General features: G+C 33.8%; 1 protein-coding gene across 1 annotated transcript in view; it reads right to left on the bottom strand.

The window, feature by feature from the left end:
- LOC145284972 (retinochrome-like) overlaps positions 1–20,658 on the bottom strand; it is a 53,534-nt gene that overhangs the window by 1,888 nt on the left and 30,988 nt on the right. Inside the window, exons 3-5 of the mRNA XM_080134076.1 lie at positions 15,638–15,765; positions 9,871–9,967; positions 1,007–1,226 (exon numbers count right to left, since the gene is read on the bottom strand). Of these exons, the coding sequence (XP_079990202.1) occupies positions 1,007–1,226; positions 9,871–9,967; positions 15,638–15,765 (445 nt within the window). The remainder of the gene's footprint in view (positions 1–1,006; positions 1,227–9,870; positions 9,968–15,637; positions 15,766–20,658) is intronic.

The following is a 20,658-nucleotide window of genomic DNA, read 5'->3' as shown; positions in this document are numbered from 1 at the left end:
AGAAAGAATATAATTTGTATTTTGTGTCAGGATTTGATTAATCTGAATTTGATGTTGTGGTGATCAGAATGGAGAAAGGGAGAAAGAAAAAAGAGTCAAGTAAGCTGGGGTTCTTTCTTTTTTTCTACTCCACCGACATTCAACTCTGTGAAATTTATTTTAAATTCAGTGAAAACTCATCCCGGAAAAATCCCCCAAACCATTTTTTTTTCAGGCTTTCTAATTAATAAACTTTTTGTTTTTACTTCATAAAAAACATTCAAAATATGAATGCTATTTTCAATAGTTTTTGCTGTTAAGGGCTTAAAGAATATCTTACAATGATGTTTTAAAATTTAATTTCATTTAAATTTCATTTTGCATCTTTTAAGTCTTCAACATTAACAATGTTTTTTTTTTACAATCATCTCCAAAGAAACCATTTAAGCTTTTGCTATAAAACCATAAATTGGAACTTTTGTTTCTTATTTTTATCAAATGACATTATTTTAATCGTTTTATTTAAATTACTTTTATTCTTTTGTAAAATGAAATTAATAGCATCCATTGCAAAGGTGGATGATAAAAAAACCCCCAAAAAACAAGAAATAAAACGATTCCATGGAGATAAACAATATAAAATGATTTTGTTATTAATTTTTCAGTCCTAGCCCCAATGGTAATGCAAATTAAAGAAATGAAAAAGTTACTATGAACGAGAATCAATTGTCTGCCGCTAAGCTGAGTTTCATAGGTCCTACATTTTAAATTTCCTTTTCTTTTATGATCATGAGATCTATCAAGGGCAGAGAAAAGCTATTTTAATCTCTCTCATCAAACACTCATAAATTTTGCTTTAAAATGTCTTTTTGCAAGGGAGATAATTTTAGGTTACTAAAGAGTTATCGCCCTTTAAACATAGACATATCAAAATATTATATGTAAATAAACAATGCACCTAAAGGCATTAATCATTTTACTTTTCAAATAAAACACATAAAAATAAGGTGTACTTTATTTTACTTACATATGTTAATTGTTCCTCGGAAAGAAGATGGTTATCTTTTAATTTCTCTTCTTCTGGAGTGTTTTTAAGTGCTGTCATTGCTTTAGAGACTGCCCAGTAAGAGATCACCAGGGGTGCCCCGTATGTTACAAGGCACATCGAAATAAGAAGCGATCTGTACTGATCTGTGGCAACAGAATAATCAACACTACAAGATGTACCCGGAGCTTCGAGGCCATACCTATATGAGAAATATCGACAAATAAAAATGAAATTATTTATTATTTATTATATTATTTAACAAAAGAATAGGTTTGTATTTTTTAGATTTTCAAACTACTCTTCTCATCAATCTGCCTTGAATAAGTTCCCAGACTTTTTTTGTACAGCATTTTTTTTTTACATGGGCATCACCATTTATCAAGGCCTTGAGGCCACTCGAGGATAAGGGTTAAAGAGTGTACAGTAGAAACTGGACAATATAGTAATCGTTAGTAATGGAAATTTGGTGAATTTGTTAACTTATTTGGAATGGCTCATCAAAAATTTGTTTACGTAGACTTGAAGACAACCATATTGTAGTCAGCTGGAAAGCAGAAAAACAGAAGACAATTTCACAGGTGTGCAGTACTGCAGTGCTAAGAAAGAAGCTTTGTTCATGGAATCCACGTTTAGGTTTAGGTACAGATAAAGAGTGGAGGGAATTATTGATAGTGATTTCTGCTAGACGAGTGTTTCTTGTGAAAGTTTTGCGTGGGAGGGGGGGCATTGATTGGAGCTCAGCCGAGCACTTGCCATGAAAGTAACGATAAAACAGAAACAAATTCGCAACATTTCTTCTGTGAGATAGAGGTTGCAGGGAAGAGAAAAGGACATCCCCCACGAGGCTACAAAGTCTATTTTGAACTCTATCAAAGCAGGATAAGTCTGTGGGGGTCGCCTGGCCTTTTTTTGGGAACTGACTTCCTCCACAAATAATGAAAATAAAAATAAGAAATCTTATGTGCAACATAAACGGAGGTTTATTTCTGGAATAGAAATAACAAACAATAACAAGTTAAATCATAGTTCTCAATATTTCAGAGTTCCTTTTTTTGAATTCATATGAAAGATGGAGAGTCTCTTTTTTGTGTTCTTTGAATGTTCAAATTTGTAACATTGACAATATTAATGTTCGTCTGTTAAAAGAGAGTATTAATGCGCGGAGCAGTGGAAATGAAATAATTGATGCTTGCCCGTGTGGTAAGTCCATATGAGAAAGCGTTGAATGAGTCGGAAGAGTTTAAAGAGACGAAAGAATGCTCGAAAGGCTAAGAGACTAAAGAGATTTTGTGTTTGTGCATGTTTATATTTGATTTGATCGGCTCCAAACGAGCTCTAGAAAATCAGTTTTAAAATGTGCCCTAGGAGGAATTCCATTGGACGGAAGACATCACATGGGGTGCTTTCAACTACGTACGCACCTTTGGTATATAAAGGTCACGCCAGAATTTGCGTGGGTGTCATTTTTCATTTTTTTAACGCGCCGAAACAATCAATTGCACTGCGCGCCTAAATTGTATTTAACGATTTTAAATTTGAATATTAAACTGTGCCAACTGGCACAAATACTCCCCCCAGATTGGAAAAAAAAATTTTTCAATATGTAATGTATTCCTTGAAATGTTTCGGCCAGTGGACTTTCCTACCCGTTTTTGTCGTGGGTTTGGTGTCCTCGTCATTTTCTGCTGGTCTCCCATGTTCTAAGGGAATTTGTTCTGGTGGGGAAATTGTCTGAGGGTATTCCTCAATGTATGCTGGTTTAATTCGGTCGATCGCAATGTTGTCTTTCCTGTCTTTCCGTTTTTGTGCAATTAATTCCATAGTTAACGAACTGGAATTTAGTGAAGTTATTGCAGCTCGTGATAATGCGTCTGCCACGATGTTTTCTTGCCCCTTGACGTATCTGATGTCTGTGGAATATTGGGCAATATAATCAAGGTGTCTGATTTCTCTTGGACCATATTTATCTACATGCGTATGCAGTGCATATGTTAACGGTTTATTGTCAGTGTAAATACAGAAATTTCTTCCTTCTAACAGATGTCTAAAATGTTCAATTGACAAATAAATTGCTAATAGTTCCCTTGAGAAGGTACTGTACTTTGTCTGTGTCTTGCTCAGTTTGGCTGAGAAAAACGATATAGGGCTCATTGTATCCCCTGTCAGTTGATGTATAACTGCTCCTACAGCTATGTCTGACGCGTCTGTTGTAAGTGTAAGCTTCGATTCTTCGCTGTCCTTAATATAATTCAATTTTGTGAAATTGACTAAGGCAGTTTTAGCTTGATGGAAACCTTTTAGAGCTGATCCTTCCAGTTTTAATTGTTGGTTTTTCGTTTTGTTCTTCAATAATGACGTTAACGGTGCAAGGATTGTGGAACAGTTGGGTAAAAATCGTCTGTAGTAATTAATTATACCTATGAAGCGACGAACTTGTCTAACAGACGTAGGTTGTGGAAAATCCGTAATGGCGCTTACTTTTTCGGGTAATGGTGATATACCATCCTTATCAATTGAATGTCCAAGGAAGTTTACTTCTTGCTGACTGAAAATACATTTGTCCAAGTTTATTTTTAAACCGTAATGGGACAGTTTTTGAAAAACTTGTTCCAAGTGTTGTTTATGTTCGTCGAGGTTTCTACTAGCAATTAGGACATCGTCCACGTAAGCGAATACGAATGGAAGGTCCCTAAAAACCTCGTCTATTAACCTTTGGAAGGTTTGACAAGCGTTCCTAAGTCCGAATGGCATTCTGACGAATTCGTAAAGTCCAAATGGTGTGGTCAGTGCTGTTTTGTGGATATCTTCATCCGCCACCGGTATTTGGTAATACGCTTTTACTAAATCCACTTTGGAAAATACCGTGGCATTTTGCAGTCCGATTGCAAAATCGTGAATGTGTGGGATAGGGTATCTATCCGGTACAGTTTGTGCATTTAATCTCCTGAAATCTCCGCATGGACGCCATGTTGTCGCGTCTGCTTTTTGTACCATGTGTAGAGGAGATGACCACGCACTTTTGGAAGGTCGGATAATTCCTTGTTGCAACATGCGTTGAAATTCGTCTTTTGCGATCTTGTACTTATCCGGCTTCAGATGTCTGGGGGTGGCGTAGACGGGTTGTCTATTCGTTTTAATATAATGCTTTGCATTATGTTTAATATTATCCGTGACTTTGAATGGCTGAGTAAGTTGTGGGTATTTTTGAAACAGCCGACGAATGTATGTCTCTTCAGGTAAGGCAGAACTAATCCCAGTAGACTGGTATCTTGTAGTGATACCGTTAATTACGATTTTTGTTTGGTTATCAGTCAGTGTGCGACTAGTCATGTCTACCGATAGATTAAACCGTGCTAGGAAATCTGCTCCTAATATTGGTGTCGTCACGTTGGCTATGGTAAAAATCCACGGAAATGTGCGGCGCAGGCCGAGATTGACGTCTAAATATTTTTCACCGTATGTCGGTATTTGTGTGCCATTAGCTGCTTGGAGGTAGTAAGGCTGTGGAATAGCTTTTTGTTTACGTAGAGGTGGTATCACGCTGATTTCAGCTCCAGTGTCTATTAAGAAATTATATCCATGATTATTATCACGAATAAAAAATAGACGACCTTTAGTGGAAAATCCAGCGACAGTCGTCGTCTCTACTGGCCGGAATATTTGTTTCCCTGATTCTTGTTTTTAAAAGAACAAGGATAAGTGCAACGCCGAGCTTGTGTGCCGAATTTTTTGTGGTAAAAACAGATTTCCTTCGCTCGTTCCCGTGTGTTGCTTCGACCTCTACTAAGACTTCGTTTTCGGTAGTCCGATCGTTTATTAAATGAGTAACGATGGTTTATTTGTATTAATTCCTGCACTTGTCGAGTGAGATTTTCGACCGTCATTTTTAGTCCCGATATATCGTCGTCGCACGTCTGTTTCTGCTGTGCTTGTGCTGAGTTTACTTTGCAGTGCCTCAGATTTTCATGGATTCGATCTGCCATATCGGCGAGTGTTTCAATATTTGTCTCTTCCGTTGTGGGTGCTAGGATTTGTACTGTTGTGTCTGGAAGTTTATCCAGCCACAGACTTCTCATTATATTTTCGGACATTTTGTTGTCCCCTAGCAATGTACGCATGTATCGCAAAAGTTGTGACGGAGTGCGATCTCCCAATTCTACTTGGGTGAAAAGATTGCGTAACCTTGTTTCGTTTGAAAAGCCTGTCCGTCGTAAGATGGCCTCCTTAAGTTCGTTATATGGGTTGTCTTCTGGCACATTCTCCAATAAATCTGCCACCTCTTCGACGACGTCTGCCGGGAGTTTTTCCACCAAGTAACAGTATTTGGTTCGTTGAGACGTTATCCGCTTTGCGTCGAAAAGGGCCTGGATTTGGATAAACCAGGTCTTTATGTTGGTAGGATTAAATGCTGGTATATTTACCGTTAACGTTGCCAGAGGTTTTTCAACACAGGAAGGTTCCATGTTTGTTTTCTTCGCTCGAAAGTGATTTCAAAGCCTTTAAACTGTCAACTGACTTTTTCCGATGACGCGGAGCTTGAAATTGTGGTCGAAAAAAAATTGTCGCTTTTGCCGCTGAGTCATGGTTGTTTAATAGCTTATAAGATTCCGTTGTGCATATCATTTCTGCGTCGGGTCACCAACTTGTGGGGGTCGCCTGGCCTTTTTTTGGGAACTGACTTCCTCCACAAATAATGAAAATAAAAATAAGAAATCTTATGTGCAACACAAACGGAGGTTTATTTCTGGAATAGAAATAACAAACAATAACAAGTTAAATCATAGTTCTCAATATTTCAGAGTTCCTTTTTTTGAGTTCATATGAAAGTCTCTTTTTGTGTTCTTTGAATGTTCAAATTTGTAACATTGACAATATTAATGTTCGTCTGTTAAAAGAGAGTATTAATGCGCGGAGCAGTGGAAATGAAATAATTGATGCTTGCCCGTGTGGTAAGTCCATATGAGAAAGCGTTGAATGAGTCGGAAGAGTTTAAAGAGACGAAAGAATGCTCGAAAGGCTAAGAGACTAAAGAGATAGATTTTGTGTTTGTGCATGTTTATATTTAATTTGATCGGCTCCAAACGAGCTCTAGAAAATCAGTTTTAAAATGTGTCCTAGGAGGAATTCCATTGGACGGAAGACATCACATGGGGTGCTTTCAACTACGTACGCACCTTTGGTATATAAAGGTCACGCCAGAATTTGCGTGGGTGTCATTTTTCATTTTTTTAACGCGCCGAAACAATCAATTGCACTGCGCGCCTAAATTGTATTTAACGATTTTAAATTTGAATATTAAACTGTGCCAACTGGCACAAGTCCTTTCTAGCAGCTCCTGTCCAGATGTGGCAACAGTACTCCATCCTTGGACGTACCTGGCTCCTATATAGATAGAGAATTACATCAAATTGTTGTTTCAAATTGTTGTAGATTTTTTTGTACAACATTTCAAAATTGTTGTAGACTTTTTTGTACAACATTACAAATTGTTGTTGTCTTTTTTGTACAATATTTCAAAATTGTTGTAGACTTTTTTGTACAAGATTTCAAATTGTTGTTGTCTTTTTTGTACAACATTTCAAATTGTTGTAGACTTTTTGTATAACATTTAAAATTGTTGTTGTGCTTTTATTGTACAACATTTCAAATTGTTGTAGACTTTTCGTATAACATTTCAAATTGTTGTAAACATTTTTGTACAACATTTCAAATTGTTGTTGTCTTTTTTGCACAACATTTCAAAATTGTTGTTGTTTTTTGTACACCATTTCAAATTGTTGTTGTCTTTTTTGTACAATATTTCAAAATTGTTGTAGACTTTTTTGTACAAGATTTCAAATTGTTGTCTTTTTTGTACAACATTTCAAATTGTTGTAGACTTTTTGTATAATATTTAAAATTGTTGTTGTGCTTTTATTGTACAACATTTCAAATTGTTGTAGACTTTTCGTATAACATTTCAAATTGTTGTAAACATTTTTGTACAACATTTCAAATTGTTGTTGTCTTTTTTGTGCATTTCAAAATTGTTGTAGACTTTTTTGTACAACATTTCAAATTGTTGTAGACTTTTTTGTACAACATTTCAAATTGTTGTTGTCTTTTTTGTACAGCATTTTAAATTGTTGTTGTCTATTTTGTACAGCATTTCGAATTGTTGTAAACATTTTTGTACAACATTTCAAATTGTTGTAGACTCTTGAACATTTCAGTATGTTATTGCTATAAATTTTATGAGGTTACTGATCACATTTTTGATTTCAGATTCAAATGAACAACTAGAGCATTAATGGAATACACCTTACTAAAGCCTGATTGTCACAGCTAGTGAATTTCAAAAATGCAATCTGGATGCGAGGACAATTTAGAAGAACGATATGCAATAAAATTCTGTTTTAAACTTGGACAAAATGCCACAGAAACGTATGGAATGCTTCAGATTGCTTTTGGACCATCTTGTATTAGTTAAGCATCAGTTTTGGAGTGGCATAAAAGATTTATGGAAGGCAGGGAGAAGTCTATGGGAGATGATAAGAGGTGTGGGAGGAGTAAGGAAGTCAGAACACTAGAGTTGATTGGCCAAATAAAGAATTTCATTCATTATTTAGACACTCCCTTGTGTGTCTATAATGCACAGTTTGACGTCAGTCTGGGAACTGTACACACAATTATTTGCAAGAAACTGAATCTGTGGAAGATTTGCACAAAATTGTCACAAAGGTGCTCAAAGAAGATCACAGACTATTTGAGCAAGATGGGCATCAAGACAGTTCTCACCCTTCCTACAGTTCAGACCTTGCTCCCTGTGACTTTTGAGTATTCTTTCAATTCAAGAAAAACCTTGCAGGCTGCCATTATGAGACAATTGAGGAGATGAAAGAGGGTGTGATGCGGTTCATTGATATGTTTACACAAGACGACTTCCATGAGTTGTTGGAATGGTACAATAAGTGCATTGCATCTGGAGGAGATTACTGCAAAGTACTAGAGTTTCGTGTGCGTTATATCGATAAGAGTGCCCACACGAAAAAAGTCTGCAAAATTATTGAAGGCACCTCGTACTTCCACAATATTTCCGTCAAACGATGGAATTTTCTGTCGATCTCAAGACACTGCATGGAATACCGAACAGAACATTTTATTTAATCAACAGAGATAGCATGCTCTTGTTTCATCGGCCATGACTGGGTAGACGTCCTACGTACCTTGCAGTTGTATTTTGATGGAACAAGAGCATTCTTGATGATTAAATAAAAGGTTCCAGTCAGAATTCTGTGCAGATTCCCGAGTTTGACAGAAATATTCCCGAGTTCGAAAAATACATCTGAAGAAGATCTGAGGTTACATCGACCAAAGCGTTATGAAAATAACACTCTAAATGAGAACAACAGTCTAAATATTCCAAACATTCCTCATCTCCAAAATTCAGAAATGTAAAGAATACATTTCTTAAACCCAGAATCCGCATGATTTTGGTGTGTGTGTGTGTGTGTGTGTATGGGTGCGTGGGTGTATGGGTGTGGGTGTGGGTGTGTGTGATGTATGTTAATAGTAACGAGAATCTTGTAATCCTCACAAGCAGTTCTAATAATCAGATTCAATAGTTACAGTAATTCATAGTTGTTCTCACTCTTGCTTGGACATAAGCCACAACTAATAACACTTTCTATCCTGAAGAAAAGTTCTGTTGTAGATTAAAAAATGATGTGTGAGATTAACGAGCCAAGAAAAGTTATTGAGTTCATATGTGTTACTCCTTTTCTTTATTTTCAATAATTTCATGGCAGTGTGGAGTCAGATTTTTACATCAGCATGCGATTCGAACAAATGCTATAAAGCAAGTAAATGCGATTCGAACAAATGCTATAAAGCAAGTAAATGCGAGTCGAACAAATGCTATAAAGCAAGTAAATGCGATTCGAACAAATGCTATAAAGCAAGTAAATGCGATTCGAACAAATGCTATAAAGCAAGTAAATGCGATTCGAACAAATGCTATAAAGTAAGTAAATGCGATTCGAACAAATGCTATAAAGCAAGTAAATGCGATTCGAGCAAATGCTATAAAGCAAGTAAATGCGATTCGAACAAATGCTATAAAGCAAGTAAATGCGATTCGAACAAATGCTATAAAGCAAGTAAATGCGATTCGAACAAATGCTATAAAGCAAGTAAATGCGATTCGAACAAATGCTATAAAGCAAGTAAATGCGATTCGAACAAATGCTATAAAGCAAGTAAATGCGATTCGAACAAATGCTATAAAGCAAGTAAATGCGATTCGAAAAAATGCTATAAAGCAAGTAAATGCGATTCGAACAAATGCTATAAAGCAAGTAAATGCGAGTCGAACAAATGCTATAAAGCAAGTAAATGCGATTCGAACAAATGCTATAAAGCAAGTAAATGCGATTCGAACAAATGCTATAAAGCAAGTAAATGCGATTCGAACAAATGCTATAAAGCAAGTAAATGCGATTCGAAAAAATGCTATAAAGCAAGTAAATGTGATTCAAACAAATGCTATAAAGCAAGTAAATGCGATTCGAACAAATGCTATAAAGCAAGCAGCTTGAATTGCTATCCTTTTTTTTACTCCAGTCATCACTTCAAAAGCAAGTTAGTTTTAACAGGAACATTTTCCAACCAAAAAAAGTCGTTTTAAACGCGAAAAGTTCAGACTGATGTTGACTTAGAACTCGTTCATTGTATTGTTTTTTTTCTGACAATATTATTCCAAAATGAGAAGTTTTCTCCACAACGAACTATTTGAAAGTTGTGTGAAATGTATACCTTACATTTGCATGTTATAATATTAATGCTAATGAAATGTGATTACTTACTGTGACCATCCGAGTAACGGCATGCATGCCCAGAACAAGCCAATTCCAATCATCGCAATAATTGTCAATGTGTAGTAAATTGAAGGAATTGTTTTGTCTGAAATAAGAAAAAGTAAAAAGTATATCATTTTTCAATCACTTACAGCAAATATTGATTATTACTTTACAACAGAATTTAACTATTTAAAGAGAAAAAGTATAAGTTTTTCCAAAACATGTGATGATGATTTCGGAAAAGACGTCTCTAATAAATAATCTAATTTGTTATATTTTTTGTCATGACACAACGGCTGTCATGATACATCAGTTTAACTTGATCTTTAATGAACAATTCCATTTTTCTGCTTAACTTCGTTCACGTGAAATTTTCACTTTTAACTTTATCTTCTGCACATCTAACATACAAACTCTTATCGAATAAGAACACAGAAATTTTCGATAATCTTGGATTCACATTTATTTGTTTGCACTTAAGTTTTTAACAATATTGAAAATCTGTAACCTTAAGAGAAACATCCAAATCAGATATGATTATGTCTGGTATTTAGAATGTGCTCACCAACCTATGCAAGACATTGTTGAAATTATAGACAGTTGTCAACTCTGAAAAAAAGAAGGATTCTCAAGAATGTTAGGCTACACTATCCTCTTGATTATTCTTTTCACTTTTTTTTTTCAATTATCATTTGGTTCAAGCTGGGTATGGAGCATCCTATGGATGCCAGACATTCAGCCGCTATCTCATATATTCCCAAATCTTTAAGATTCTAGTCATCTTATGAAGTGTAATTGCCTGAATCTCTCTTGCACTTGATTCAGCGGGTATATTTGCCGGGTAGTTTTTGAAATTCTTTTTTCATGAATTCAGTTGCTCTTATAATTTCTGGAATTATAAAAATCTTTCTAAGATTCCAATTTCTTTTTATGTCGTACATAAAACTTTGGTATCTTGTTATCTGTATGCCAAGTATAAAGATGAAAATTATGTTGAAATGAATAATCTAAATAGAAAAAGCAGATAAATTTACAATTAGAAATAATAATAGTAATAATAATAACTAATTATAATATAGCTAAATTATAATATAACTGATTATAATATAACTGATTATAATACGATGGACATGCAAGATGCATAATAGAAATCATCATATTAGACGTAAGGTTTACAAAAATACAAATCACAGAAATTCATTTGAGAATGCTCTTTGTGACACATTCTAATGGATAAAAGAATTAGTTAAGAATATTACAAAAGGAAATTCTACAAAAGATTGTGAGTTTTAACTTCTGCTAAAGAATTTAGCGAAATAAATGAATAGATAAATCCTCTGTGTCTTTATTTTGTGATTTTAGATACTTTTTGAAACGTGATGTTTTACTCAGAAATATGTAATTCTTAGATGATTAACAATTTTCTAAAATATTTTATGCAAAATTCTTAATATTAATTTATTTTTTCTCTCTCGTTTTGATTTTTTATTCCAACATTCTCGACTAAACGTGAATGTTTGTCCAAAATTCCTTGGTTCTGTTCTCTATATGTTTCAACTGTTTTGACAAACATAAAAAAACGCTCCTCTTTGAAATGTGGGATGAGGCATATTTTCCATTTCCTTTTATTGGGAAGCGAATCAAGAAAACTTATACTAAATACAAATTTAGTTTGTTTTTTTTACTATAAAAGAACTTTATGTTCGGCCAAACAAATAGATTGTGAACACATTTTTGGCAGCCCTGAAGCTCTCGCCCTAATTTGCTACTCAATTCATATTTTTTATGAACGACGGTCTTCACAAAAGGGGAAGTAGGTCTCTCCTGGCGCGACAGTTAAATATGAGCAGTGACTTGAGAGGACTTGTGTAATTCTTTCTTTCTAATCTCATTGCCATGTCACTAATAACGGTACTAGAAGGAAATATTTTTTACTTGAGCTGATGTGAATCTGCCTGTTAGTCCAAGTATTTCAACCTCAGAGGCTATCCTCTCAACACGTGTAAAATACTGGTGTTGCTGTATGGCGATTTGGTGAATCAAATCTGGATTATGCAATAGTTTAGTGGGCGCTGATGGAGCTTTTCTTTCTTCAATGGTTTACGAAGCTAGTTTACCCATTTCTTATGTCTTCTGGTATATGCGCCTCAAATCTTCCAATTCTAACAAGTCACAAATCAAAACACAAACAGAAACTCTTTTATTATTAAATCTCTTTTTTCAACATTAGAAATGTACATTCCAACCTTCCAGAAGTTGAAATGTATTTAGAAAAGACCAAACCTATTCAAATGCAGGACCGTAGACTCAACGAAAGAGAGTTAGATGACTAAAGCTCAGTCAGCTGCTGAAATGAAAGAAATATGTATTAGCACTGAGGAGTGTATTGTTCATCTCCTTCCTCCCAGTTCATAATAGTTTCTGGTTAAAAAGCAAGAGCACTCAGGGTTTATTCCATCAGACCAGGTTTGTTCATCAGAGCTTGGAACATCTTCATCACCACTGGTGATCTATCAGTCACTTCCTCATTATCCTTCATAAACGCTTTGCCTTCCTTGAATCGTTTATGCCACTCAAAACCTGCAACTTCCAAAGCGGTTTGAAGCATTCCATACGGTTCTGTGGCATTTTTTCATAGTTTTTAAAAAAAACTTTTTGTTAGATAATGTTCTTTTTCACCCTGTTTCTTTCAAATGTTCCCTTTGTACTTAAAGTTCCTATTAAAATGTGGGACCATAGGCTCAACTAAAGGGAGTTAGATGACTAACGGCTGGTCAGATGCTGAAATAAAAGAAACGCACATTAGCAATAATGAGGCAACTTAAGAGTATATTGTTCAAAACCAGACCTGCTATTTTTGTGCAAAACAAACATTAACATGCCAGTTTCTATGAAAGGCTTAATGAACACCAGTTGCTCAAACATGATATCAAAACCCAACTTTGTGTCTAAATCAAGCACGGCTTTTCATATAATATGGACACTTACTATAAAGATTTTCATCTGCTCTATTTACTTTTCAGTGTTGCACTTACGAATATCACCACTTTCATCTTTGCTCTCAGTTATCCTCCCACTGATGGATTTATTGTTGAGCAAATCTCTGAGAAAAGTAACAAGATACTATCTTCTTACCCTTCAGCTAGCATTCATGTCTGTGATGAATTTAATGTTCACAATGTTGAATGACTAATCCACTCAAGCAAAACTGACGATTAAGGAAAGTTTTGTCATGACTTTTGCCTTCCTTATTATATAACACAGACTTCTGACCAACGTCCAAACATGTCCGATGTTGATGGATATTTTGCAAATCTTCATCTTTCCTGATTTTTTGTTATGAACTTTGCTCATCCACTGTTGTGTCTCCACTGACACATTCTGATTTTGCAGGATTTTATTTCTTGGAGATTATTTAGCTGATAATAATTTTATTGTAAAAACAGACAATGTTCATTCGGTAAAGAATAATTAAATTGAAACAATTCTAAATAAAACAAAAAATGCATATTATTCTTATTTATTTAAAGCATATTTAGCTAATAATAATCATTTTTACGGAAGAAGAAAAAGCAAGTATTTGTCTTTATAACATTGATCATGGCAGAGATTTATTTTATTCAAAAATAATATAATTAAGAATAAATACTACTGATTATTTAAAAAAGAAACACCGAGGAATTTCTGCAAGGTCCAGATAGTCAAAATAGAATCTTATTTAATAGATCATTCTATGAATACACAGATTCCACTTCAACACGAATTAGGTCATTTTATTTAATACATGCAGCTGAAAATATGAGCGAATTAGGTCATTCTATAATTAGGACGGATCTAAAAATATCTTTAAATCTTCAATCTTTTGGCGCAAAGTTCATCTGAGCTTTTACTTATATAAGCGCTATAGAATTAAATGGTATTATTTAAGAGCAGGGTATTAGTCCAAAACCATAGATTATTATTTAATGCTAAAATAATATCACACCCAAATAAAAATGAATACAGTAGTAATATGATAAAAGTGCAGTATATGTTCTGTTTTTGATTGGAGTGGGGGGGGTCGAATGTAGTTCCTTAATAGAGAAAATTTTGTTATCTTCTTAGAGTATCCGTTTGGAGAATTGAATTTTTCCACATTAAAACTGGCCTTGTGTCTAATTTTTCTCTTGTGGGGTGGTAAGGAAATAAGCATAGTAACACACCACTCAACAATTTTTAAGCTTATCATATAGATAGCACAATTATTAGAAACAATCTTTGCATACTTGTTTACATTACGACTCGAAAAAACAGTTTAACCATCTGAGTCGATAAACGCCTACAAAAGTAATTAAATGCACGTTCTCTATGTCATAGTCCGAAAACATTTAAAACGTTTATTTTATAAAGTTTTGCATAAACAAACTGTTTTTAAACCACGTTAAGATGCAAGCATTTTATTAAAATCATTCAATCTTTTAACTTGAAATATTCATTATTAATTTCATATAATAATATCTGCATCATCAGAGAAGAGAAGGGAAAGTATTTGTTCGTGAATCAAAATTAAAAAAAAATGATTACAAATGCTTCCAAAGAGCTTTTTGCCAATCCTCGTTACATAGCAGCAACCAAGCGTTTAAAAAAGCTTAAAAGCCAAGAATTTTTTTACACAACAACATAAGTACAGAACCGCGATACAGCATCACAGTCTACGGACATTTTCTTACGAAGAAAATTTCTTCTCCTTTTTTTATCAGTGATATCTTTTCCGAAATTACTAAGAAATATTTAAAGTTTAAAAAAACTTGAATGTATTTTTTTTGCATCTTAACATGATTTAAAACACTTTATCTGGTTATTTAACGTTTTTAATTTTAGTAAAAATGCTTCTAAGAGTTTTCGCTCATCCTCATAATATTAATATATATATATAATTTATTTCAACACCGAATCGTGCCGCTTTTATTTTTACATGTAGCATTTTGTAATGTCCATAGAGAATTTGTATTTGTAATATATTCGTGATCTTTTCTGTCCAAAATCGTATTGACCGGAAGTGATGTTAATATTTCGAAATGGCATCATATAAAATGTCTTTGCAGTCATACTGGCCAATTTTGTATTAATCTGTTTAAAAGTAAAGAATTTATGCATATTTAAATAAAAGAAAATGTTTCTGAATTTTTGAGATGAGGATTAATTATTCGTATTATTTGGGTTCTTCAGGCTACTGTTCTGATCTTGAATGCTATTCGAAAGTAGAAGTATATATATAATCCACGGGGATAGCATGATCTCATTCCAACAACCATGACCGGGTAAAGGTCCTAAATAATTCGCATTTGTATATTGAGTATCGTCTGTACTAAATATTAAACCTTCAACCTGCAGAAGAGTGTTACTACACAACTGAATTTTATCAAATACTTTATCCACTACGCCACGGGATAAAGGATTCCGTTCGAAATTCCGTGAAAAATACCGAGTTTGACAGAAAGATGACCGCGTTCACAAAAAAGATTCTAGAGTTAAAGAAGACACGCCTGAAGAAGGTCGGAGGTTACATCGACAGAAACGTTGTGAAAATAACAGTCAAAATGAGAAAAATAGTCCAAGGAACCATAATGCAAAAAAACAAAAACAAAAAAAAAAACCCACAAAAATAGACAAACAAACAAACAAACAAAAACGTTTCTGGACATTTGTTTGACAAATATCTTTAAAAACTGAGGCTCAAGACATTTCCACTGGATTACAAGAGTCAATGAAAAATATTTAGTGTGTAACTTACAGAATTTCTTGTAATTGGTGGCAATATATCGTTCCACAGAGAAAGCAAAAAGACACCAAATCTGCGATATTCCAGCAAGAAATCCATAGAATCCGCAGGCGATGCACCCCGTCTCACCAAAAATCCACCTGAAAGAAAAATATACACAGTCGATATTAATTTTAAAAGTTGTTTTATGTGTAACCCAACAAATATCAAAAAGAACTTTAAAATCATTATTGGTTTTAAGATGAAAATGTTAGTTTTGAGAGCCAATTCTTACTATACAAACAATAGATATTCAAAGAAACCAAAACTCTTGCAAGTAGAATTTTATAACAATAATAATTCATAAACTTAAATCAACTCTTATTAATCTACTAGCAGGAACCGGGTTCTGGCGCTTCCAACGTGAAGTAGAAAATAATAATTTCAAGCCTCAGTTCATATTGCTGCAAAAACACCTCTGTTTGAATACATTTTTATCCACAAATAATTTTATTTTGATTGTAAGTCATTTACGTGATAAAATAGGCTTCATCCGGAAATAATGTTAACGCTAATAGGTCGCAAAATGAATGGGCAGTGCAAATGCATTTGTTTGAAAACAATTTATGTCGTTTATTCCAATAAGTTTTATGCAGAAGTTGGTTTTGTCACAATGACCTCAGCTTGTGTTTTGTTAGCAAATAATTCTCGCAGGAGGTAAATAAACATACAAAACTATAAACATCATTTTCAAGTAAACAAACTTGGGATATCCGTTTCTCACCTTTGTTTCTCTTTACTAATCCACTTGTAATAATCACTGTTTAGATGGAAGTAATTTATTTTATTAAAATAGGATTTATCTATAAATAGTCTAACATGACAATTAGTGATAAGATAGAAGAAATCACGTGAACAAAATTGTATTCATTTAGAGACTAAATTCTGCCACACAAACTAAGGCTTAGGGAATATTTTGTGAAACTACATGTTAGCTTGTACGACAACAGCGACCCAACGCTGTATTCATAGTTTTATTTTCTTTCATCTTCTCTTCTATGCGTGTCATCATCTCTTCTATAAGCGGCCACTAGTTGATTCACAAATATGAAAATTCAAAATAAAGCAAGCATACAAAAACACATTCTGCAAATATCAAGGTGTGTGACACCATCGACCCTCTTAATGTTAAAGGTCCACATTTACATCTACTGATGAGACCTTGTTTGTCAGTCGGTTAATCAATTTATTTCCCCAAGCAACAGCCTACCTTCGATTGTGTCTAACTCGAAACCCTAGTCGACTGTAACTGCCATAAATCACCGCAAACCGAAGACAGTTCGTAAACTTGTACCCAACTATCGTCAACTGTTGCAAAACCTATGGACTCTCACAAAACTTACTCTAAAATATATTGACCTTTATTGGTCTCAATCATGGCTACACCTTGACTAACAATTCCACCTCAGCTTTCTTTTGTGTTTCTTGGAGAACAACTTTCTATCCACTATCTTTCCATCAACCACATTTCCTTTACTTTTGTTTCTCCCAATAAATTTATTTTTCCTGTCTTTTCTCGTACTTCTTTTTCTCTTTCTTCTCCACTTTCCAGAATCTTTGTATTTCCACCAACCCCATTTCATATACCTTTATATTCCCAATAAACTTAGTTCCTCGTTTCCTCAACTATCACTAACTGCTGCGAAACTCATCAAAAATCTCATATCGAAACTAACTCTAAAATACATTTTGCTTCTTTGCCTCAATCATCGCCACACCCTGACCAACAATCCCACCTCAAATTCCTTTTGTGTTTCTTGGTGAACAACTTCCTTTCCATTGTCTTTCCATAACCTCATTTCATATACACCTGTTTCCCAGATAAACTTATTTCCTTTTTTTCTATACTTTTGTCTCTTTCCTATTTTCTTCCAAACACGTCAATAGTATCATCACACAGCTTTGGGCAATATAGTTAAAATATTATTTACTCATTAGGAGTAATCACACAGAACATCATCAAAGATTTCTCTTTGAGAACAAATTATGGCGTTCTCTGGAGTTTGGGTGACAACTATTTTCCCCAGATTTTAGTACTCTCCACCTCTTTCGATAACCACTGCAGATGGATTTGCGTTATCGTAACAGCCGCTTACCATTAATTTTTCGTTGACGGCGACCATTGATCTTCAGTGGAATTTGCGTGGCAAAAAGCCCCCCCCAAGGCCCCAGTCTTCTTTGCACTCACCCAGTGGAGGTCTGGTTAGTGCTTTCTCTCCTTGGCCTTTCTATCCTTCTTGACCCCCCTCGCTTATTTGGTCTGGTGTCAGGTTTTGGTGGCACACACACAAAATTCAGGGGAAGGTATGGAGTTAACTTACAGATATACAGTTCCAATTTCATGATTCCTTGTGATACTCCTTTGTGCTTTACATCTGTAGCATTTCTGCAGTTCCAATTTGTGTCTGTAGATCATGTGTATTAGTTTCAAGGGGTTTCCTTAATATTTCAGCAGTTTTCATTACTGTTAACCGTTGTATCTTACCAGCCACCCCTCTGATTTCAATCTCCCCCATTCTCCTTTCAAAGTTTTTCGGTATTTTTTCCGTAGCGCTCCTACTATTATTGGTGTTATTCTGATTTTTTTCATCTTTCATATTCCTTGGAGCTCTCTGGTCAGTTCAATGTATTTGCTCCGCTTCTCCATCTCCTAGATCTCCGCTCTGTGGTCTGCTAGAACAGCAAAATCTACAATCTGACAGATCTTTCCCTTCTGGTTAACTAGTATGACATCCGGTCGTCCTGCCTGAATTGGTGCATCCGTTTGTATATCCAAGTCCCATGGGATTTTGTGACTTTCATTTTCAAAGACTGCTGCTGGTTTGTGCTTGCATTATTTGTCTGGGTGTTCAAAATTCAGTTGTCTGCATAATTCCCAGTGTACTGCCTTCCCGACTTTATCGTGTCTATTTGTCTTACATTCTTGTTAGGCTAGTTATCTGCATTCGCTTATTATATGGTTTATTGTTTCGTCTCTTTGCCTGAAGAGTCTGCATTTACTGTTCTCTAATGTCTTGTCAATCCTTGTTTTATGTGATAGGCTCTAATTGCGTTATCTTGTGCGGCTGTTATTAGGAATTCAGTTTCTCTGTTAAGGTTTCCTTTGTGTAGCCATGTCCAAGTGTTTTTGTTAGTCTCATCTGTTGCCATCGTTTTAAATCGTCCATGTAGTTGCTTCTCTTCCCATTTCTTTTCTCGTCTTCTTCCTTTTTTCTTCTGTTTCTGTTCTTGTTTCGGTGTCGTTTGTTGAAGTAATTATCCTTTCCGTTTTCTACATTTTGTATTTTTCTAATTCTTGTCTTATTTACACACCAACCTTCTTTTTCCATCTTTTCCTTTCACATGAGTCGCTCAGTATCATTATTTGGATGTACCTTTTTACAGTGCCTCCCTACGGAACAGAGTTAGACACCAGAGTCGTTTTTTTACCGTAGAGAAAAGGAACAAAAATTAAAAATTGACTCAGTTGTAAAGGATTTCTCCTCCACTGAAAGAAACAAGAAATTGAAGTGTAACATCTGAAGAACAGATACTATACTTTGATCTAGACCCGAAGGCCAGTGCATTGTGCATCGTCATAAGTTTTCTAGTCTTTTGGTCGAAATGTCTCAGTTCTTCTTAGATCAACCTATAAATAGTTCAGAGTATCTTACTAGTGACGCATGTGTTTATGCATTTTATTAGGTTTCTACTATATAGTTTCGATTTGAGGAGTTTTCTTGTTCATCTGGGATATTTCTGTTCCAATTTTCTCTTTCATCTATGTTGTTTTGATATTGTCTGCTTTCAGAAAACAAAATATTTGTAGCTATCATGTTCACCTATTGCCCTCATCTCTATTTGGTTGGGTAGTATCATACCTTCCTTGCTTCCAGTTATCTCCTTCTCATGATCAGGAGCGCACACTTTTCCATGCAACATTCCATTCGGTCTGACTTAAGATTCTGATTGTGCTTAACAGCGTCCCTATTTCTTTCTTACTTTAGGGTATCCATGAACATAAGGTGGCTCAGTCTGTCGTCATTATCATTATTATTATTATTGTTATTATTATTATTATTGTTATTGTTATTGTTGTTATTGTTGTTATCATCATCATAATCATCATCATCATCATTATTATTATCATTATTACCATTATTATTATTATTATTATTACCATTATTATCATTATTATTATTATTATTATTATTATTACCATTATTATTATTATTATTATTATTATTATTATTATTATCATTATTATTATTATTATTATTATTATTACTATTATTACCATTATTATTATTATTATTATTATTATTATTATTATTACCATTATCATTATTATTATTATTATCATTATTATTAATATTATCATTATTATTATTGTCATTATTATTATTATTATTACCATTATCATTATTATTATTATCATTATTATTGTCATTATTATTATTATTATCATTATTATTATTATTAATATTATTATTATTATTATTATTATTACCATTATCATTATTATTATCATTATTATTATTATTATTATCATTATTATTATTATCATTATTATAAATATTATCATTATTATCATTATCATTATTATTATCATTATTATTGCCATTATCATTATTATTATCATTATTATTATTGTCATTATTATTATTATTATCATTATTATTATTATTACCATTATCATTATTATTATCATTATCATTATTATTATTATTATTATTATTATTATTATTATTATTAGCTGTACCCTGCCACGCATTGATGTGGCTCAATTTGGCAAAATGTGGAAAAATAACCCAAATGAGAAAATGCATGTTTTTATATGCTTAATTTTCAGTACGTGTGAATACACAATTTTTGTTGTTTCATTTTTTAAGCTGATATAGAGATTTTCTGGTTTGTTGCCCAGTTTGCAGATGTAAGCCACACTATTGTAAAGATTGTCCCTGAGCTTTGTTGATAACGATTGCAAATAATAATCGAATTGGAAATTTCAATCT

The sequence above is a fragment of the Euprymna scolopes genome, chromosome 9 (genome assembly GCF_053919585.1).
Source record: "Euprymna scolopes isolate OS-2025 chromosome 9, ASM5391958v1, whole genome shotgun sequence".
Taxonomy (NCBI): Eukaryota; Metazoa; Mollusca; class Cephalopoda; order Sepiida; family Sepiolidae; genus Euprymna; species Euprymna scolopes.
The sequence above is the reverse complement of the archived record's forward strand: the minus strand, read 5'-3'. Positions and strand labels throughout refer to the sequence as shown.